General features: G+C 37.7%; 1 protein-coding gene across 1 annotated transcript in view; it reads left to right on the top strand.

Moving 5' to 3' along the window:
* Positions 1–22,908, top strand: part of mms22l (MMS22-like, DNA repair protein) — a 68,662-nt gene that overhangs the window by 12,031 nt on the left and 33,723 nt on the right. Inside the window, exons 10-14 of the mRNA XM_088940372.1 lie at positions 4,937–5,113; positions 5,643–5,702; positions 6,865–6,984; positions 10,892–11,112; positions 17,548–18,057. Coding sequence (XP_088796498.1) covers positions 4,937–5,113; positions 5,643–5,702; positions 6,865–6,984; positions 10,892–11,112; positions 17,548–18,057 — 1,088 coding nt within the window. The remainder of the gene's footprint in view (positions 1–4,936; positions 5,114–5,642; positions 5,703–6,864; positions 6,985–10,891; positions 11,113–17,547; positions 18,058–22,908) is intronic.

Below are 22,908 nucleotides of genomic sequence, written 5' to 3'. Positions count from 1 at the left end.
AGTCAGTAACCCAGCAGTTCAACAAGCCCTTATAGGTGAGCAGCAGTATTTTGAATCTTATTCTGAAATTCACCAGTACAAGGAAACTGATATATGCTCATGCATTTTAGTTTTGGTTCAAGTCTAAGCACCTGAGGTCTGACTATAATGCAGTTTCAGATCTTTGGATACACCAGCAAGTATTGCATTATGATAAGTTCAGAAAAGACAGAAACAGATACATTAAGAATAAGAGGATATTTGCAATGTTATGAAGAGGAACAAAGGACACCTCCACAATACTGCAAACATGAGCTTCAAATGCAAGCCTTGGGTAAAAAATGAACCCAATATTTCTCACCTCAGTACTTTGCCCAATATCAGGACCATCAATACAAACTAAGGCTGATTCATTTATGGATTTGGTGAGGAAATCCAGTTGACATAGTTCTGTTCTTGTACTTTGAGTGTAAAATGTTTTGTCGCATCCTGTTCTACCAACATGTAAGTAGTTTGACAGTGTTGTGCCAAGCAAAATGACAGCAATTCGGGCTTATTACATATGCATATGGGAGCCCAGCCCATGCTAGCCAGACTCAAAGAAAAACAGCAAACAGGTGGTCTTTTATACAGTGTAATCAAAACAAGGCAGTATGGCTATATATGGTCTTATTGTGTGAAGCTTCCATGCAAATTTATGTGAATGCAGGATATTCAGTACACCTCCCATATAATTGACGTACGTGGCAAGCTGCCTTTATGTTAAAGTTCCTTCGATTAGCAAGAAGGATGAGTTCTAGGCACAGTGACCCAGTCACGTCCCTGGGCAAACAGCCAGGGTCGGGTACCGTCTTTCTGTTCCGAGCGCGTAGATAACACAGATAGGAAGCAGCTGCACCAAGCTATAGCAACAGGAAAAACACATAAAACAAAACGGGACAGAACATCCTTTTATCCTTTCAGTCCCCCCTTAAAAATATTATATCTTACCAATACTTTTTCTAAATTTAAGTTGTCATAGTAGAGTTGGCTTGTTCAAAAGGTTGTTCACCATTTCTTTTGCATCTTCAGAATGTACAATCATCACCGAAGTAGTGAGTTTAGTACAGAGAGTTTTTAGACATGATAGTATGAGAATAATTACCGCAAACAAAACTAATCCTTCAAACGAATACTGCATCAAAGTGCCTCCCCATAACCCGAATACAGACCACAGCCAACTAGCTATTCCCCAGTCATCAGGGTTGTAATTATAATATTTTTGGCCTTCATTATATATATATGCTGGGTCAAGTCCATGATATTCTCAGAATTGTCTGGAATATAAGTACAACATTCAGCTCCAATTACTGCACAGGTGCCCCCTTATGCCGCTAACAGGTAGTCTAAGCCCAACCTGTTCTGTATGGCCACTGTCCGTAGGGCTAGCATTTTATTATTTATAGCTTTCAACCCCTTCGAGGTGTCATTAGCTAATATTTTTTTAAAGAAGCAGCCATATTAAAACATTCTCGAGAAAGCTTAGCTGTACATGCATGGAGAAAACGATGGGAAAGAATCGTTCTGTTTCAGTAATTCTACTTTTACTTCTCTTTTCAAAAATAAAGGTATTATGTGATTGTATTTGTACATGAGGCACTACGTATCCTAAATAACAGCTACCTGAGCAGCCAGGGGTAAGCGTTCTTTCCTCAAATAAGTTGTCCCATTAGGTGTGACATTTGAGTTATACTCGGACTTAAAGCAGAACTATTTACACATGCAAGTTAACCTAAATAATCACTTCTACTACAGGGGATTACTCCCATGAGCATATCTTAGTATATAGTAGCAATACAAACCCAACATGAGCTCTGATTATTATTTGTGGCTGATAGATATGACAACACCAAGAATGTATTGATTCCATATCCCCCATTATTAGAGTAATGCTCCTTATGCCTAATAGGCACAATGTCAGCTCCCCCTTGATTAATGTAATGTTTCAATGGGGGTGTCATCAGCGTAAAATGAAGGCAGATGCAATACTTATGAAGACTTTGACACATTGGTAACAGATAGACACTAAAAAGAACTCTAATGAAAACAACTTTGCAGGATGCCGGCTGTGACCAACTTTATTCAGGAAGCATAACGACTGATTGGAACAAATTGTTCGATTAGATAAGATTTCAAACATGATGTTGCAGTTCCAGTAATACCAATAATCCTCTCTAATCTATTCCGGAAAATGGCGTAATTACTTTTGTATAAAGTCAGCTGCTCATTAGTAATCCTAACAAGAACCTTTTCTGTGCTTTGCATTGATGCAAATCCATACCTGAAAAACTCACGCAATTTATTTGCAGATAAGTGAGCCTGCAACTGAGTAGCAACAGCCTGCTCTAGAACCTTTGCCAAAAATGCCAAGTTACTGTAGATGTTGGTTGGTAATTGCCAAGCAGACTGGTCTAAATTTTGATTTTTGAACAGTGGGTAATAACTGCAAGTTTAGGGTCAAGATTTTAGATCTTAATGGTGCATTAATAACATAAGTGACCATGAGACCGAGATGTGAGAAACCTGAACACAGCAAGGCAGATTAAATGGGATTAAGGAACATGTGACAGGTTTCATTTTAGTGTTCACTTCAGATACCTGCATAAGAGAAACTGCATGAATCTACATGGAGAGATGAAGTTACCTTGAGAGTACATTAGATTGCACTGAAAAATTACAGAACAAAGATTACAAAGTCTGTCTTCTAGATTGTTGTTCTTCACTAAATTTAAGAGATGATGAATTATGTCATTTCCACAAACTGCTGATTGCTATACAAGTAAACAAACAGACCAGTGTCCCTCCATCTCGCTTAATGTTTGCACACATTAAACTTTATAGAGCAGAAATGGTTGCAATACCAAGAGGACATATAAGTGATTTTCCTGATACACTATTATGACTGTTGAATAAGTACTAAATCATTGGTCATTGATTGCACTATAAGTACTAAAGCACTAAATCATTGAGGGAATTGATTAGGCACAGGACAGGTGATGGGTAAATTTGACCTTTAAATTGTCAAGAAGGCATCTAAAAATACCAATGTGTCCCGTTTGTGAAGAGAACAACATCTTCTTATCACCAGTCTGATGGAGCCACACTTCAGGTGGACTCGTCCACAGTAGACCCGTCTTCTGTGATGAGTTAAGGTTTTGTGTACACTGCCTTGATGAACATCAATGAGTGTGGCTGAGACATGCAGAATAATGAACTACTTGCCATGTATAACAGACTAGTAGATGCAGATGTCCAAATGTTATAATCCTGGTAGCATTGTCTACAGTTGTATTCAGAATAAACATTTACATGAAAGGCTTAACTTTGAAGAGCAAATGTGCACTTTTCATTGAATCTCTTATATTTAAAGAATAAATCTGAGGCAAAAGGTTTGTAATGGGGTTATTAGGGTTTAATTAATGATTTGAAATATAGAACATTAAGTATTTTTAATCCAACTGAGGACATTGTCGTTGCCTGCAAATTCCAAAGGTGTCTCTTGACAGCTCTTTGGTAAAGGTTTATAATATAGCTAGTGTTTGGTCTAAAATTAGGACTTAGTTCAGGCGTAAGTCTAACTCTTTGTTCCTCTGCTTTTAACATATGGAAAGGAGTTAGAAAAACACTGTGGTACACGAGTGATTTCAGATTCACAAATTAAAGACTAAAGCATGGAATATTATATTCCCTCATAAAAGAAAACAGTTTAAAATAAAATTGTAAAAGTATCTAAAAGTAAGCACTTTTTCATTCCATGTTCAATGGAATGCATTGTACAGTACCTGTTGTATTTTTAAACTTTGAGGGCTGTTTGAGCCAAAGTACATATTTTAATAGTAGTATGTTCCTTTCAATGAAAAATGCAAGAATTACAAAACGTGTCATTGTTTTCTCCAGGTTTAGGTTACCTTTGATTACTGTTGTGTATATTACAATTATTTCTGGTATTCTTATATTGGTCTTGCAGTTTGTAGAGAAGTAATCTAAATAAATCTAACAATTTCAAAACAGGTAGTTAAATAGTTGTTTCCTTTTGCAGAAGTACTGAGATTTTTAAATTTAGATTAATGACAGAATTTTCAATTTACTGATGTACAAATTCCGAATAAAAAAAATAATGTTCCAAATGTATAATGTTCCTTTTCATAAATTTGCATTTTCATTATCTAGTGAATGTTTAGTTTTGCATTTGCGACACTTAGCAAGACAAGTTAAGATAAGATTAGGAAGATAAAATCTGCTCTCCAAAATGTATTTTTATTTCTCAGCATCACTCCACTTATATTCATGTGCTTTATTTTTTCCACCTGCTGCAAACCTTTCTCTGATTAGTTTATTTTCGTCAGTTTTTGATTGCTTAAGCCTGATTTGTGATTTATGAGCTGTGGGCAGCGCTGCCATCTTATGTTTTTACTTATTTAAACCAAAGTATTAAAATCTACAAGTTATTTTCACCACTGTATGTTACATAATTATTACATAACTTTTTATAATCATTTATTAAATCTTTAATTTACATTTTCTTCACTCCCTGGTGTATCTTTCAACTGAAATGAAAAGATTAATCAATTAGGTCACACATTAGCAGTTTAAGTTACATAATGTAAGATGGTTACAAACAGAAGAAAGCCATTCACCCCATTTTTAGTGTTTGTTCTACAGTATTTTATTTCTATGAAAATGTTACTTGTTGAGATGATGTGCAAATTACAAGCAGCTTTTTGAAGACTGCCAAATCAGTTGTTCTTCGGATATCTTAAATGCCCTAAGTATGCCACTTGCAGTCGTTTTACTGTGATTTGTTATTGAAACATTGTATACATAAGAAACAGTACAATTATGGATGCATTGTTTTTGTAAATGTATTGAGCAATACCCATTTCTATTCTGATATTTTTGTTTCTTGTTTGTTCACTAGTCCTTCTGGGCCTATATAAACAAGTTATTGAGAATCCTTCTGAATGGAACAAGCCCTGATGCACTGAAGGAATATTTTCCTTCACACTGCAAGGATCCGCTGGGATTCAGCTGGTGGCTTGTAACACATTTGGCAGAACTCTCCCAGTATAGTCAAAACGGGGCCATTGAGAGAAAGGTATAGTAAGGATTTCTTCTTAATTTCATGAGTAATTTAATCAAAAATGACATAAACAAAAATGAAGCTTCAATTGGTAGTTTATTTAAAATGCTTTATATTGTTCCCGACATAATTACTGAAAATTTGTGCAGGCTAAGGGAAGAAAATGAACTGCTGTATTTCTCTGTAAAGTTCATAAAAGATATCAGCTCAAATATTTTATCATACCATGTCATTCAGGTTAGATTTTTCTTTTTGGAAGCTTTGTCATCTGGAAAACTGGTTATCCAGTTAAACCAAGTCGAACATTCTGGGAAAATGTTATAGAAAACTATCATTTATCATGTGATTTACAAAGGACAATGCTATTTTTTTACAGCTCATTTAATACTTGACTCTGCTTTGTCATATTAGTTTACTTCTTTAATATATTGGTTGCTCAATTAGATTATGTTATTGTCTAACCAGTTTAGCTATATAGAACATAAGTGTATTGTAACAGTGACAAGGGTATATTTAACATTCCAGTCTCTTCGTATGTTAGCAGAAACTAGAAGACAACTGGAGTTTTGTTGAAGAACTGCTGAAATGCTCCTGTGATACTCAGGTATACTCACGTTTTCTATTCTTTGTCTCAACAGTTTGAATGTAGGTTCTGATCTCTTACAAGCAAAGCGTTTTTGTCTTCTAGTGTGAATCTTGTGCGAATCCCATGTAAAGATACTGTCTGTAGCCGTGTTCTCTTAATCACGGACTAACGCTGATGCAGCATGATGGATTTGTTATCTGCTCAAAAACTAGCATTTTTGGAGACTAGATGAACATCAGGATTACTGAGTTTTCAAGATTTTTGTTTTCTAGCTCCATGCGTTTGGAATGCTAATAGATGACTTGCATGAAACATGCTGGATGCTAGTAGCTTGACTAGCATGGGTTTACTAATGAAGTGCATGGTATGTACGTTATTAGTGACAAAAGTTAACAAATACCTAGCTAGCCTTTATACGGAGGTTGACAGTTGGTTAAGTGCCAGTACAGTATATACTTCCTAACTTACTTCCAGGTGAGTCCTAGAATAGTTTTACCATTTAATTACACATGCTAGCTAAAAATCTGTTGATTTAATAAAAGTACAAAGAATTTATATAGTGCCTTTCATCCCAAAGTGCTTAGAATATAGGAGGAGACCCATTTTATCCCTCTTGAAGTGCTGCACCCATCTAGGTGACATGCATCAGCAATTAAATACCAGCATTAGGTGAAGTGAGAAATTACTTTGCCAATTTAAGTTTGAAAGTAAGGCACAGTTGTTCAACCGCAAAGTATGATTTAGCCAAAACACCCCAACTTATTCAAAAGGTGCCATGGACTCTTCATTGACCAAGTACTCAGGGCTTTGGTTTAATTCCTTTTCCAGAAGATAGCAGCTCCTGCAACACTGTGCCTGGTCTCACCACTAGGGTACCGGTTTAATTCTGGCCAAGAGAGAACAATGTCACTTACTGTTTCACCAACAAAACTTACAGCGGCAAACCGGTTTTTCTTTGAGGTCTGTCTCTCAGTCCAGTACTGTTCAGCTGAGATTTGGTCATCTTCTAAATTCTAACGAGGTCAACAGAGGCTACACAGTGCCAACACCGCTGTCAAAGATGAATTAACATTTAGCCTAGGAAAGTGAACTAACGTTTAGCCTAAGAAATTTAACAAAGCAAAGCATGGCGTTTCTTATATTTAGAAGTTCTTTATTTTTTTTACCCTTTTTGTTGCAGGTTAATATTTTAGAGGAACAGCTACGAATGTATGTGCATTGCTGTTTAAGATTGTGCCAATTATGGGATTCCAATGTTACAACTATTACAATTCTCTGGGAATATTACAGTAAGAGTCTGGTAAGTCATGTCACGAATACACAGTATGAAAATTAAAAAAAGATCAAATGGAGGGAAATGCACAACACAGGTTTGTATTCCTCATTTGGAAACCATGATGACACAAGTGGGAAAATCTATTTGTATACTGAACATCAAAAGAAACTTTGCACTTGATGCATATTATTAAATAAAGGAAGTATGTGAATTTTGGATGCTGATTAAATGTTTTTCATTCACTGCGTAATCACTAAATAACCTCATAGGTAAGATTTGTTTTCCGGGCACAGAAGATGAAGTACTAAAAACATTTCAATGTCAAGCTTGTTAAAACCAAAAAAAGAAAATAGCAGAAATAAATAATATACAATTCCTTTCAAGTAAACAACACCATCAGTATGTTGGAGACTGGACTAAGTCAGCACATATTCACTCACTATGTGGTATGTTCACTTCAGCAGTTTTAAACTGGTCATACGTGACAGTCAAACACAGACTGTCGATGAAAGACTACAATCTGGGACACCACCACTCACACCACTTCATAAAGATCAACATTTATTATGTGCAGTCATTTAATAGCTGCTGCAGCAGAAATGTTTGGTCTCATCTCAACCTTTACATCAGCTAATGAACTGTGAGAAAGCAGCCAGTCATTTTTTGCAGTTCAGACGACTGCCCAGGGACCCAGATATCGATGCAACAAAATGGTTTGGGGAGGTTAACAACACCTCAGGTGGACTAGCCAACAGTGGAGCAAAATCGTCCTTAAAGATGAATCAAGATTTTCTGTAGACCACCCCGATGAATGTTCCACTGGCATGCAGACTGAAATGCTAATTGTATACAACACACCAGTTGATGTGGATGCCTGAGTGTGATGGTCCAGGCAGGAGTGTTTAATCCCTAAAGAACTACACTTAGTCATTGGTGTCAACCTGACTGCATGGCACAATGTTGTTGAAGTCCTGGGATATCACCTGCTGCATTACCTGTGGGTATTATTCAAGCACTCACCCTCATGTGGCTTGTATAACGGCGGCTTTCTTGTGAGATGAGATAATGGTTATCCCACGGATCACCTAATTGTCAGATTTGAGCCTCATTGAGCATTTCTGGGATGAGCCGGGAGCAGGGCCGTCTCAAGGGGTGGGCGTGGCCCAGGGTGGGGGGTTCTTGTGTGTAGTGGTGGCGGCAGGGAGCTGTGTTGCTGCGATGAAATAGCTTCCGAACTGGCCTGCGCAAATTTGTCCCCATCTCTGCTTGTGCTGGCCATTTTTCCACCGGCTCACTTTTTTTTCCGATAATGTTTAGCTTGCAACTGATGGCCTATGACGTAGTGAGTGCAGGACAGGCCTTCGGTTCTGAATAAAGCATCTGCTCTCCCTCTAATGTTAGATTTCATCTTGAGTTAAAGTAAGAGTTTTGTGCTTCGCTTTATTAAAATATTTAAAAGGTGGGTTTGCACCCTGGTGCAAAACATGCAACACAGGTGATCAGCTTGTATTGCTTCAGGTAGTTTACATACATGCTGTACTACTCTGTGCTGTGCAAAGTGCATTTATTGATCAGCCCTGTTAATGACAACTGTCAGTAAGCATAATGAATTACCTAAGTCATGTTCATTCAACTAAATGTCAATGCACTTACTATACAATCCAAAAAGACAAAGGAAAAATAATTTATTTTCGTTCTAATAAGAGATCTTACTGCAGTACGTTTCCTTTGATGGTCAGTCTATTTACTGTCTATATTCATTAAGATTTTATTCCTCTTCTGAAAACAAATCTCTGAAAGTGTGTAGGTGGATATTTGTATTCTTCAGAGGTTATAGTTCACAGTTCCCTGCATCAGAGTTTAGGATTATCATGATCTCTGAGTGTCTCTCAAACATTAAGTGCAGAAAAAGCAGTTTAGTTCAGGTGGGTAGCTGCGTCAGCATGCGTAGGCTGCAAAGGAACAAGTAATAGGTTTATTCCATGCTGAAAAAAAGAAGAAAGAGAACACAACGTTTCGGCCGTGGAGCCTTCTTCAGGTGTGAGAGAGACAGGGCAGTAGGCAAAGGTAAAGTAGCGGGAGAACAAAGGTTGGGAGGGAGGAGGAGTGAGAGGCGGGAGCAGGGGACAGAAAGAGAGGCCAATCAAGAGGTGTGAAGTCAGAATGGGTGCAGAGAGGTGTGAAATGAAACTTCCAATGAATGGAGAAAATTTAAAAGAACAGTAGTCTGTCGTTAAGGGAAGGGAGAAGGTGTGATCCTAGCTGCAGAATAATTTTAGTTTCGGTGGTCTTTCTGATGTATGAGTTTGGAAAACCGTCTTTGAGAACACAGACGGAGAGATTAGAGTGGTCGTGGCCGTCAGAGGTGAAATGAGAAACAATGGGCTTGGAGAGATCTTTAATCTTTACAGCCCTGACGTGTTCTCTGAAACGGTCTCCGAGTCTCCTTCCTGTTTCTCCAGTGTAGATGGCTGGGCATTTACTGCAAGAGATACAGTAAATAAGGTTGCTGGAGGTACAAGATGCTGTCTGGGTGATCCGGAATTGTCCTGAGGGGCCTTGAATGAGTGTGGTGGTGGCTGTGTATTTGCAGGTGATACAGCGAGCTCTGTTGCAAGGGAAAGTGCCTGGTGTGGATGGTTGTTGAGGGCGGTCAAGGGAGCTGTGAACAAGGAGGTTACGCAGATTAGGTGGTCGGCGATATGAGATGATAGGGCGATCAGAAAAGAGGGCCCCAATGAAGGGATCATCCTGTAGGATGGAAAAGTTGTGGTTAATGGTCCTGGGGATAGGAAGTGTGTTAGGGTGGTAAGGAAGCACCAGAGGAATGCGGTTGTTACGGCGGGAGTTCCTGATCGGGTTGATGGTCCGGGGGGTGTTTTTGGCTCGGGCAAGGGCCCTGTCAATCACACTGCTGGGGTATCCTCTGTTGATGAAAAATGAGTTCATTTCGAGGGCTTGGTTCTCGAAGTCGATGTCGTCGCTGCATAATCGTCGTAACCTAAGGAACTGTGAAAAAGGAAGAGAGTTTTTAGTGTGGTTGGGGTGAAATGAGCTGTACAGGAGGTAGCTGTGTGAATCCGTGGGTTTGTAATAAACTGAAGTGGACAGTCGGGGGTAGTTGATAGACAAGTGGATGTCTAGAAACGGAAGAGTAGTGGAAGATATGTTAATCGTATATTTGAGGGACGGGTGGAAGTTGGTGAAATGGTGCAGGAAGAACTCAAGCTGATCGTTGGAGCATGTGGCGGCACCGACGCAGTCATCAATATATCGTTTGTAGAGGTCAGGGACATAGCCAGTGTAGGAAGCGAAGAAGCGTTCTTCTACCCAGCCGACAAAAATGTTGGCATAGCTGGGTCCCATTCTGGTGCCCATGGCAACTCCACTGACCTGTTGGTAAAAAAGATTATTGAAAGAGAATGCGTTCAGTGTGAGGACCAATTCTGCAAGGCGTACCAGGGTGTGGGTGGGTGGATCAAGCACTGTGCGTTTGTCCAGCATGTGCTTGAGTGCTGTAAGGCCGTCATTATGGGGAATGACGGTGTACAGAGATGTGATGTCCATGGTAAAAATGTAGCATTCGGTACCCTGAGCAGTTTGCCATGAAGTTTATTTACAGCAGTTGTATAAACATTTTTACAATGTATTTTACATTCCTTTTCACCTTTTGTTTGTTTTCTTCCGAACAGAAATTGGACTTAACTTTTAATGTGAATCAGTCATCTTGCAGAATTTGTAGTTGTCTGAATCAGAAATGATCAAAATAACTGGAATGAAGTATGTGGTTTCTCAGCACAATTAAAAAAGTTTCATCTGGACTAGGAGTAACAAAAATAAGAGTGCTACAACTAATAGTCATTTTGTCCAATGTGAATAGAATTTGTTACCTGCTCCTCAAGTTGATAATTAGAAGTCTTTCTTCCACCAGAATAATGTGTTCACCATCCCGTGGCTGGGTCTGAAGGGTCTTGCGAGTGTGAGCAAGACCCCCTTCTCCATGCTGGAGCTCGTAAAGAGCTGCTGCTGTGAGGAACAGAGTCCCGAGCTCTACAGGACCTCCACCAGCTTCCACATCTTCCTTTGCATCCTGGCGCTCCAGATGAGGAAAGGCACCATGGGGACTCATCCCTGGAAGCAGATCAAAGGGAGGTACTAGACAACTTTTTTTCCCTAAATTTATTAGTGCCATTTCAGGATGAAGCACAAACCTTGTTCAATGTTTATATACCATTTGATTAATCCCAGGAAATCACGGTCAAAATAATGTTCATTGCAGTATTTCTGAAGCAGAGGATTCCTTTTTTCTTGAAATAGTTATATCATGAGTTTTATAATGCTTGAAATTAGCTGAGCACACTGTCATAAATGAGCAAAGACTGTGTAGAGACCTCATTTTTGTTCTAAAGTAACCATCTCTGTTTTCTTTAATTTTGGCACTAATTTAACTAATTTAACATTACAACTCCTCACATAAAACAGAGAAGGCCTTTATAACTAAGGCTAGTAACATTGCTGTATTAATGTATAAAATATTCCTGATTTTTGTCATGAATAAGTACAGGTTTCTGACAGCCACCACTGATTGCAGAATAGTGACACATATGCATAAGAATTGTGCATGATGGGCTTTAGGAGGTTGCACTATAAAGGCGCACGTAAAATAATTACATTTTAGTCTCAGACTCTGTAAGAAATTAGAGTTTGGAAAGTCAGATGTTATTTGGCAACCGGTTCTGCTCATTGATGTGTCCTGGGTGGGGGCTGAACAGGTGCTTCAGTGAGATTGTTCCAGTAAATGTCCTGCAGTATAAATGGATCTTGTGCTTTTAAAGGAGAATATGATCTCACTTGACTTGCCTGGTAAAATAAACTGCAGTGAAAGATAGGCCTAGAGAAAGGTTGTGTTAGGTTAGGCATTAAGGCGTCAAAGAAACAAGTAGAGGTTAATTCCACACTGAAAAGCAAACAAATAAAATAAATAAAACATTATGAGCTCCTGAAGCATGATACAATGAAACATTTTCAATGTGAAATTAACCTTTCGATGTTCTGTCATACTTTTTATTATAATGAAATAGCATTATAATACATATGCCATCTGAAACTAAAGTTTCTGGTGATTTTTTTTGGGGGGGGGATTGTATGACTATTTATGGTAATGAGATGTAATGTTTGAGTGACGTGGTATGCGGACAACACAGGAATGAGTGGATATGAGTGGATATTTAATCAAGATGATAAATATTTGTAGATCTTTTATAAAATGTGTTCATTAGAGAAGTCTAATAGAAGCATAACATAAAGCATGGCAAAATGTGAATGTAAGATTTAAGCAAAGCCACTAACAGTGTATTGGTGTGTGTATGTACAGACTTGCACATCTGGTATTACTTTATTATGCGAGACATTCATAGAGACTATATTACAAAGGCATTGTATTTTTAATAAGTAATAAAATATTGAATAAAGTGGATTATTGTTTTACACATTTACTGTACGTTGTCAGCAATGTGTTTTGGTGGTTAGGGCTTGGAACTCTTAATTGTAAGGTTGCTGGTTCAGATTTGGGGGGGGCACTACTTTGCAGCTTACGCATGCTGACACAGCTACCCACCTGAAGTGCATAATGGGTTATGCTTTAGTTATAGTTTCCATCAGAAGAGCATTAAATTTGCCTTGTAGACCTATTATTAGTTTAATGCCTGTGTGTTGTGTGGTGAAATAAAAGAAATGTTAAATAAAAAATAAAACCTCCATGGTCCCCTTTGTTATCACGGTCTCAGTTCTTAGTTGTCCCACAGAAAAAGGATAAGAAAATAAATTAGAAGAAAAAGAAGTAGACAAATTGCATGAACAGGAGTGAGTTGGGTGAGTGGGAAGGGAATGAGTACACTAATTTTATTTTCTTGTCTGTTATTATTGTGCTGTAATAAACTCTAATACAGGGTGAGCTACAATATCACAATGTTGATCTAATTTTAAGCTCATTTTCGTTGCAATGCTTGTTTTACAAGCGGAAAAGCCATACCCAAGTTTGCCCATAAGGTATTAAGTTCCTTATTTGGAAATTCACCTTTTGTGGAATCCTCAAAGTACAGGACCCTCGTGAATAGAGGTTTTACTGTGTGAAGGTTTTCAGAAGGCTTTTGATAAAGATCCTCTTAAATGATTATTGCATTTGACATGTATTTAAGGTAATACATGTGATTAGAGTAGCTGGTTATTTGACAGGGAACTGAGGGAACAGATAAGGGGTGAATGTTCAGATTGGTGTGATGTAATTAGTAGAGTACCTCAGGTATCTGTATTAGGACCGGTTTTCTTGCTGATATTATATCATGTTCTTAATTATTATGTAATGTAATTTGTGATGAGTTTGCTAAAATAGAAGGATTGTCAAACACTGTAGAAGATACTTAAGATATAGATGATATTATGCATTTAATGTACAGTATGTCAGTTCAGTGTGTTGGGTGAAGGTAACAAAGTATAAGTATATAGTGGGGAACACTGAGCCTGAAGAGACTACTTAGAAAATAACTTCTAAGATTTAGGAGTTTATCGATGCAATTTGGACACGGTGAAGAACCTATATAAAGGAGGACTATGTCAGGATATATTGATAAAGTGGAATTTATATAAAGGATGAAGTGTTGAATTTAGAAAGTCAGTACAAAATGTAACAAATATATTACTAACCAAATTTACCATACAAATCAATCACTACAGTGTAAAGAAGATATTTAATAGAAGAGCAACCGTATGTATTCCTAGGCTGAAGACAGTGTCCTATTCTGACAGTTTAATCCTTTAACTCTTGAATAGAGAAGACTGAATGGAACCTGATTCACATACAGCATTCAGAATCTTCTTGAGCATTGTCAGAATCCACCTATTGGATTTCTTCAGATAGAAGTCTTGTTCACTAGTGGAAGTAGAGGGGATTTTGGGATTGGTAGTGAAGCAGGAGCTGAGTTTTCAGACGAAGATCTGGATTTTCTGGTTGATCTGTGGTTCCAACCTGACCTATGGTCTTGGGGTAGGTCTTTGTGTAGGGACAAAAAGAATGATATTGCGGGTAGAAGCGGCAGAAATCTTTATTTGTAGGGCTGCTGGACTTACTCTCCGTGACAGGGCCAGGAGCTTGGCAATCTGGCAGGATCTTGGAGCTGCTCCTCTGGATCAAGGGGAGCCAGTTGAGGTCCTTAGGGTATCTGGTAAGAATGGGAGCACCCCACTGGAGGGTTACTGGGCTCACTGGGAAGAGACCCAGGGGCAGATCCAGGACGCACTGGAGGGATTATATCTCTCGGCTGCCCTGGGAATACCCCAGGAAGAGCTGGAGACAGTTGCTGGGGAAAGGGAAGTCTGGTCTGCCCTTCTCAGCCTGATACTGCAGTGATCCTCATCAGGAGTAAGCAGTTAGAAAGTGGATGGATGGACTTATTCAGAATTACCAGTGAAACATGAACCACTTGAGGAAAGTACAGGGAAGTGCTTTTAAAACTGACAACAGGAGGCAGTTTTTGTACAGAGAAGTTTGAAACTAGTTACCCAGTCATGCTATTGGAGATGACATCTTGACTGTTTTAAAATTTAAAAAAAAACAAAGCCCAAATGAGCTGGATGGGCTGCATGACCTCCTCTTATTTGTAACCAATTAAATAATAGATAAACATCACAGCACATTCTAATTAAAAATGTGATTATTTCTCAAATAGTAAGATTGTGCATCGCTGTATGATGCATTTAGGAAGCTCAAAAGGTTCTGTCACCTTCTCAAAATGTGACCTTCCTTGTTCTACTCATTACACTTCTTGCATTTTAATTTTAATCTTTGATCTCTTTCGGTGACTATACCTGACTTGAGTATTGAAATATGCTTAATGGGAATGTCACAGTGGTCTAAACGCCATCACTTTGGGAGGACTAAGCAGGACATCTGAATGGGCCTGAGCTCAGTCACTGGAGAGCTGCATGTGATCCATGTTACAAAAAATCCATTACACAGTCTGGCTCAATGTGCACTATGTGCTTTCTGAACAGCAGCTTTGGATTCCAAAGGACTCTAAATGCTGCCAGTTGAGCCTGCTTCCAAAGTCTGGAATGAATAATACAAGATAATGAATTACCCCAGATCTGTGTAGTTTTTCTTCAATTTGGAGCAAGGACATATACTGAACAGGCATAAAGGCTAATTAACTAACAAGCTTGACGGCTAATTCACCTAAGCAAAGGATGGTCTTTCCACTTTAGGGGATACAAGCGGTTTTGGCAGAGCTGTGTAGTGAAGCTTGCTCTAGTGTTTCTTCCAAAACTTTACCTCCCGTGTAGATTTTAGTTGGCTGCATTTACTTACAAGGCTTTTGCATACTTAGTAGAGGCTTACATTGCTACAGCTCAGCACTACATACGGTGAGGGATCCAGAATACTAATACTTAGAAGAATTGTGTATGGCCTTTGTCCTAGTTATCTCCTCTGTTTAATGGGAATACGAAGCATCTGTTCTACATCATTCCTCTTTAGGTTTCAACTCCATGGCCATGGTTTTCTATGCAAATTAATTAACATTGTTTATTTAGTATAATACAGAAACTAACAATTGACAATGTTTTAATTTGTCGTGAACAGGACAGTTAGGCGGCATCAGTTCAACATATTACAAAAAATGTAATGAAATAAACTTGGTTTTGTGCTGCTTGATAAAAATCAACTACTCCGATCTGTTCAGATTAAAGTTGAAATCTGTTTCTTTTTGTGTGATTAGAGCAAATTAAACCTAGATAATTGAACTAAGGGTATGTGACATTACTCCCGAAAATCACAGCTCTGTTAAAATAGATGCAAATACGTTTTCATCACAATAGGAAGCTGTTCTTGAATAATTTTTAAATGCAATGATCTATAAAAAGTGAGGTTGAAGACTTTAATGTGTGTATAGGATGTTACTACAAGATAATTATGATCATTGTCTTGTTGGGGGACTTTTCAAATTCTTTATAAAATGCTGCTAATTAGTAGGTTCAAATATTTAAATGTTTTCATTTAATCTCTATAGGTATGCTTTGTTATAATGTGCTTCCTAATTCATATACTCCCTCTGCCACTGACATTTTATGTACAGATCTCCCTGAAAACCATAGTTGGTAAATTGTTGAGTATCCGTGAAATACGGGCTTAGATTCCGTCAGTCAGTGTTATTCTTGTCAGTGGATAACACATAGGCTGTTAAAAATTAAAATATATATATACTTCAACATCAAGAATAATTAATGTAAAAGTAATCAAATGAAATTATTTTTTATGGTATGATTTTTTAATGATAGGAAAAGAAAATGACAAAAGAATATGCTTAAGAGAGCACTGAAATCACGTGCACATGAATTGGAAAATATGCATCTGAACGCTTAGCTGGCTGGACAGATGCATGGTTGTGTGAGGGTGATACTGTAAGGAAGAAATGCCAGATGATAACACATGGTCATGAGCCAGTGGAAAAGCCATGTTTTCAAGTTTATGCAGGGTGAACTGTGTATGAGCAAGGGTTTCCTGTGGTTGGGAAGTCTGATATTCAACATGAAAACCATGTACGAGAGAGTTCAATGATTGGTGAGAGAAGCCCTGAGCAAGTTCCTTAAACTTGTTTTCCATTTACCAGTTAAGAAGTAAAGGCTAAGGCCGTATTGTAAGTGCTGCAGCAATTTCTGATACACATACTTCGCTTCCTGTTCTCTGTGAAAACCCATTGCGTAAAGTGTCTGTACTAAAAGCCTTAATAATATGATTAAACTTTAATGTTCAATCATTTGTACTCTTCTTTTGACCTTTACTATTTCTTCTTTCAATGTAAGGAGCTCTTTGCTCCCAATAGTTCATATTACTGTCATGTGTTTTTCATATTGTGGTTATCAAATATTTGTGATATATGCACCTTTACTTTGGGACTGCATAGTGGAAATCCAGTACAGTATCTGGAATTTAGTTAGTCAGCAGAAAGTGCCAGAAGGCAAAATAATATACAGGAGGTGTTATTGTGTGTAATAATTTAGTAAATTGCTCATTGCCCACCAGTAGCGACTCACTGTACAAGATCATCTGTCAAAGTTTGATATTTCTTCAATACTCTTTTTTAACTGAGTGAATATTTAACAAGAAATAGTTTTAAAAATGCCCCTTTTACAAGTTTGATGATGTTTTAGCTTTACATACACAAAAAATGTAATGTTTTCTCCAAAAGAGATCTGTTTGCTGTTTGAAAGCAAATGTGCCACAGATAAGGATTTATTTAAAAAATAACCATCTTTGGTTCCATTCATTTTCATGCTTAACAAATCCCACATCTAATGAAATTCTCTTGTTATTCAGTAAATGGAGTTTTACAGTAATTGGATAGAATTAACGGTGACAAATGCCAAAGGAATTGAGTGTGTGATTTGAAGAAATCACCAGCCCTCACCTTGGAGATGGTGTCCATATAATAGTACATTGAACCAAGCAACAACTTTTTTTTACTGCCTCGGCGAATGTAAATTCTTTTCAGCAGTCAGACACCGTTTTTAATCTTTTCCATTTTTCTCCTCAAGGATATACTCCAAATTTCACCAGCGGAAGATGCAAGAGCTGAGTGAGGCTGGGCTCATGAACTTTCTGAGCCTCTTCCTGGTGCTCGCTGCCACAGCAGAGATGGAGGATGTTGTGAGCCGAGTGTCCGATCTGCTGGCCCTCCTGAGCCCCGCCAGCATCTCGTTGGCTCAGAGAGCCCTGATCTGGCGTGGGCAATTCGCCTTCATTCTGCTATACGAGGAGAAAGGATTAGATGTGGGTGTCTTGGCAGAGCAGCTCTCCCTGGCCTTCAAGCAGGTGGCTAAAGAGTTCTACCTGAAGACCACAGACCACACACGCAAGCTGAGCCTGTGGACCCTTCTCTCCGCGTACATAGAGGGGGTCCAGGAGGTTTTCGAGACCAGCTCCTACCTGCACCTGTCCGAGGAGAAGCTGCTGAACGAGGGCTTCAGTATGTTGTTACCAGCCTGCAGGGAGTCTGAACTGCAAACCACGCTTTGTTTCCTACAGACGATATTGGCACAGCTCAGGTAAGCATTGACTTTGTTTTAACAAAATACAGTTCCCCTTTGGTCATTCTTGACTTTTTTTTATAAATATGGAAGTCTACAAGGTAAATCAGTAACAACCGTACTTCAAATAAAAAAGGTGAAATGTTAGGCAATTAACAGACTTCACCTTAATCATCCACTGATGGAAGACTACTTTCCAAGGCCTACATTATAATAAATGATTAGATTTCTGTTGCCAAGATGCTTTTCAGTTTTGTAATAAATTTTGGGGATCTTTTTGCATCTGCTGGAGACTATTGCATTATCATTCATATTTCAGAAATTTCCCTGTGCAGTTTTAATTGAGATTTGTATTTAGAAAATAGTTAAAAATCATACTATTCTAAATATATATATATAGTATAAGCTGGGGATGCGTTCTTGAAAAATGTGCAGAGTGCTGGGCAAGAGTATTATTATATGATGTAAAGTTCCATGAGTTTGTGGTCTGTACCTGATTATGACGTGATCATCAGTGACACACTGGGCAGCGGAAACCGAATCTTACTATAAGTACAGTGGTGATGTATTTGCAAATGAACTGATAATATAATCATCAATATATAGCAGGATATTAGTAAACAGAAAAATTAGTCCTATTTCTATTATCTGTGTATTTGTTGAGAAAATAGTTACCCTTAAAGCAAATGTTGACAGTCAGCAGTGGTCAGCAGGTTTACAATTCAGAAAAAAGTCCTTAATATGCTTTTCATGTCCAATTAATGAAAACTTACACCCCTTATATCCCACTGCTTGGTTTACTGACTGCAACATACTGTAATAACATATTACATTTAAGCGTTTTGAGTAGAGTGTCCAGAAAAGTGCTATATAAGTATAAGCAATTATTATTTTTATTCGACTGCATTTAGTCAATGACCATATTCTACCTCTTCGTGGCCTCTTCTTCTACCTCTCTTCTAAAGCCAAGTAATGATTCCTTTAAAAATCTGCAATCTGACCAATTAAATATTGGCTAAATATAGGCTAAAATACTGCCACTGTAACTTGCTATTACAGACAGCTCATCCTGCATCTCCTTAGAGTGATGAGGATTATTAATGGGACAAAATGGGGAAAAAAACATTCAGTTATTGTCACACAGGTATTTATTACTTTAAAAATAAACCTTTCTGTCTTTGACTTCGTACTTCATTCATTTGAAGGTATTACAACATCTAGCCAAGGGGCCTCATATCACTAAACAAGTGACAACAGAGCATCTTATTGAATTACTCATTTGTGCCTGCAGTGGTTGTCCCTGAGAGACTGAGGCCCAATGGTCGTTGTGGGAAAGTCCTTGTCCCGGTCAGGTGATTGAACCCAAATGCAGAACACTATCCAGTGTCTGTCAGCTGCTATTGCGGACAGATTTAACCCTTTTGTTATGATGCTAAAGAAAGTTCACTTGCAGGACACGGGTATTTGTTACATTCTAATGTTTCTGTATTTAAAGACACTAGATACGCGTGTCAGATAGGCTATTGCTGATAACTTTTTTTTTTATTCAGCCTGAGCAACTGAGAGTAGTGGTTGGGGAGTATTGAGTAACTTTCAAAGGTGCTGTTATGTACAGCAGTGAACCGTAGGATAAATTCACTTCAGTATGAATATTTTAATAAGATTTCCAATGCTTTAGTTTGTTTTCATTCATAAGTAATGTTTAATGCAAAAGGCTTTTTAACTCATTACAATTCTTATATTTTTGTATGTAAGCAATGTTTGGCCTGCATACAGAAATTAGAATGAAATAATTAGACTGTTAACTGTTGTCTGACATGTAACATCAACATCAAATCAAATGATTTATTTTGTGTACAATTTTTCTGGCACCTTAAGTATTTTTATTAAATGCTAAAATCTAGTAATCCAAGTAATTTTAACTAATATAAAGTCCATCTTTCGAAATGTCAGTTTTTTACAATGCTGCTGTGAGATAGGTGGCAGATAGGGGTGTTTGTTTCCCCAGTTGTGGAATGTTGTGTTCTTCGCAGTGTGATTGGACTTGAATAGAAGGAATCTGTCCTACAGCTTTAGTGCGTGAGTCAGATCTGATGGTGATCCTTAGAACTAATGTGTTTTCTGGGGCTGCCCTAGTGACTCAACCAGTCAAGTCACCTCCTGGAGTGCAGGTCGAGATCACGGGTTTGCGTCTGGGTCATGTCACTAGCTGACTGTGACTGGGATTCCCCAAGTGGTGGCGCAAGTTGATTGAGCACTGCTGTGGGTAGCCCGAGCCTCACAGGTGCTGGCAGGCAGGCATTGCTGTTGGCAAGGGACGTGCCTCTCTGCCTGTAGGCACTGAGCCTTGACTTGTTAAAAAACAGTTGTGGCTTAAAGGTCTCTAGGTTGCAGGACCCTGTCTACACTTCATCATTCTCCACTGTGTAGAGTTTCCTGTATTAATGCGAGTTAGTTTTTATTATTTCAATGGGCAGGCAAAAAATGTGTTAGTGAAGAAAGTATAACTATGCAGTGATTTCACACTTTCAGAATGCAGAAGGATTCTGAACTGTGGGATCATGGAATCACCTGTGGCAAATCAGCATTTTTGACAGAATCTGGAAAAAACCATTAATAAAAATATATACTGTATGTGCAAATACATTATTGAGTTTAGGGCATTTGGTTTGCACAAAGTACAACCAATTTTTTTCCTAACTTTGGAAAGGTCTTTATGAATTGAATGCTTTAAATGTGAGAAATCCTTTGGAGTCACTTCATTCCAGTCCGCTTTTGTTTTGAAACATAGTTGTGGATAACATATTTAGCTAAAAAAATAAAACATCTTCATTCTGTACTTTTTTATCAGGTTAAACAGAGCTACTGTATTTAGACAACTGAACAGGAAAGAGAGAGAAAGGTCTTAAATGTTGAAATATAAAAAAATAAACTATGAAAAATAAATAATTATTTTTCAATATTTTCCAGTGGGAACAATTAAGGGGGGTAATTGTGTCAGATCAGGTTAATCTGAAAATCAGAGTCCTTAACTGTAAATTACATACATGCTGTCTCATTACATTTACAGCATTTCCAACAGAAAGCAAAAATAAAAGGATCAGGATCTACAAGATAAACAGTGATCCTGCACATGAAGCTTGTAAAGCCTAGCAATAATGAATAGAAAAATAGGATTTATTTTAACTGGAAAACATCCAAATGGTAAAATTCAGTTCAAGGTAGCTTAGCTGAATAATTTTTTTAAAGTTGCAAGATTCATTTTATTACTTATCACTGCATTTTCAACTGCTCACACTAAACAAAACAACATACATGATGTCACATGTATTCTCCACTCCCATATCTCCACTTCCCTGTTATTCTTTGTGGAGTATTTCCCCTCAGGCATTATTTTTGTTCATTTTGTGTTGCTGCTTTCCAGGCCAGCTAGATCAATTGCTCTTTAAGTGTTCAGATGCAAGTCCTATGAACATGACTAGTAAATATGTGAGTTCAGACACAGTAGCTGAATGCTATACTGCCACCTTAAGCACTTAAGTCTCAACGGAATGCAATCTTTAGTGTACAAGAAAACAAGCAATTGTAAACTGTGATACAACTACAGCACACTTTTACACATAAAAATTATTAAATGAAGAGAAAAGCTCAAAGTGTTAGATGTAATAAAATTATAAGAATCCTATGTGATAAGTTTATTTATGTAAACATTCATGAGAAAAAAAATAACAAGAACATTTACAATTTCTTTGTAAGAATTTACAAAGAGTTGTATGAAGTACGGGTAAAGTGAAAGCCCCTTTTGCTTAATTGCTTGTGATCAAGCTTTTTGACACAAAGTTGACATCTGATTCTTGCAGTGTTGAGTCACGTTGCCTTTCTTTTTCAGCTGTAAATACAAAAACTTGATATCATATTGCTGACTATTAGATATAAACAAATTTAAGAAGTCATGTCATGTTACTGCTCTGTTATTTTACATTCGTTTTCATTAATAATTTTGCATTGTGTTATTTCTAAATACACGAAACGATCTCGTGTTGTGGGTGGGCTCTTTTACCCAGCCATATAAAATGGGTTTACCTTAGCAGTATTTTTCCTTTTCATTTGTTTTGCCACTTTTTCTAAACACCCCGCAAGCAACACTTGTACTAAACAAGCAGAATAAGTTTTTGTCAGCTAATCAGTCTATATCTACAAAACGTTTTCCAGGATTTTAACAAAATGTTGTCTTGTTTCCTAAATTAGTTTTTTTTCCCCATTTTGAAGGAGGAAAAGTACCAAGACTCTTGATTATTCATTATATCATACTTTCCGCTTAGCTTCATTAATAACACCTCGTTTCGATTATTTCTCCGAATCAGTGATTCGGCGGAGCTGTCGTTCAAATCAGACTCGTTTCTTCAGTTCAGTGGTGCTGTTGCATGTTGGGTGGAACGGCTAATCAAATAAATGACAGAATCTTCTGAATGATTTAGTCTACTTTGTGAAATCGTATGACTTGCTAAAAAGAGTGGAGCTGCCCAGCTCTAATGCACTCTACAGCTGCATAGTTTCAGAAGCTAATATTGAGCTTCCGTTGAGCAGAATGTTATTATAGATTTGTTTTTATTGGATTTTATTTAATGAGATACTTAGTGTGAATAAATGTGACCCATGTATTTTTGGATTTCAATTAATTATTTGTGATAAATATTACCGTCATTTAATGTTATGATTGCAGTATGACATAAGATTTTTTTAAGCAAGGCACATTGTCCAGTCTGTAAGTCCTTATGTTGCTTGGTGGAGGTATGAGGGAGGCACTGGGTATGGGAGTCCATAAATATATAAGTACATTCCAACACCTTCATATACATATTTACATAA

Source organism: Atractosteus spatula, chromosome 2 (assembly GCF_055471065.1).
Source record: "Atractosteus spatula isolate fAtrSpa1 chromosome 2, fAtrSpa1.hap1, whole genome shotgun sequence".
Taxonomy (NCBI): Eukaryota; Metazoa; Chordata; class Actinopteri; order Semionotiformes; family Lepisosteidae; genus Atractosteus; species Atractosteus spatula.
This window is presented reverse-complemented; position numbering and strand designations above follow the sequence as displayed.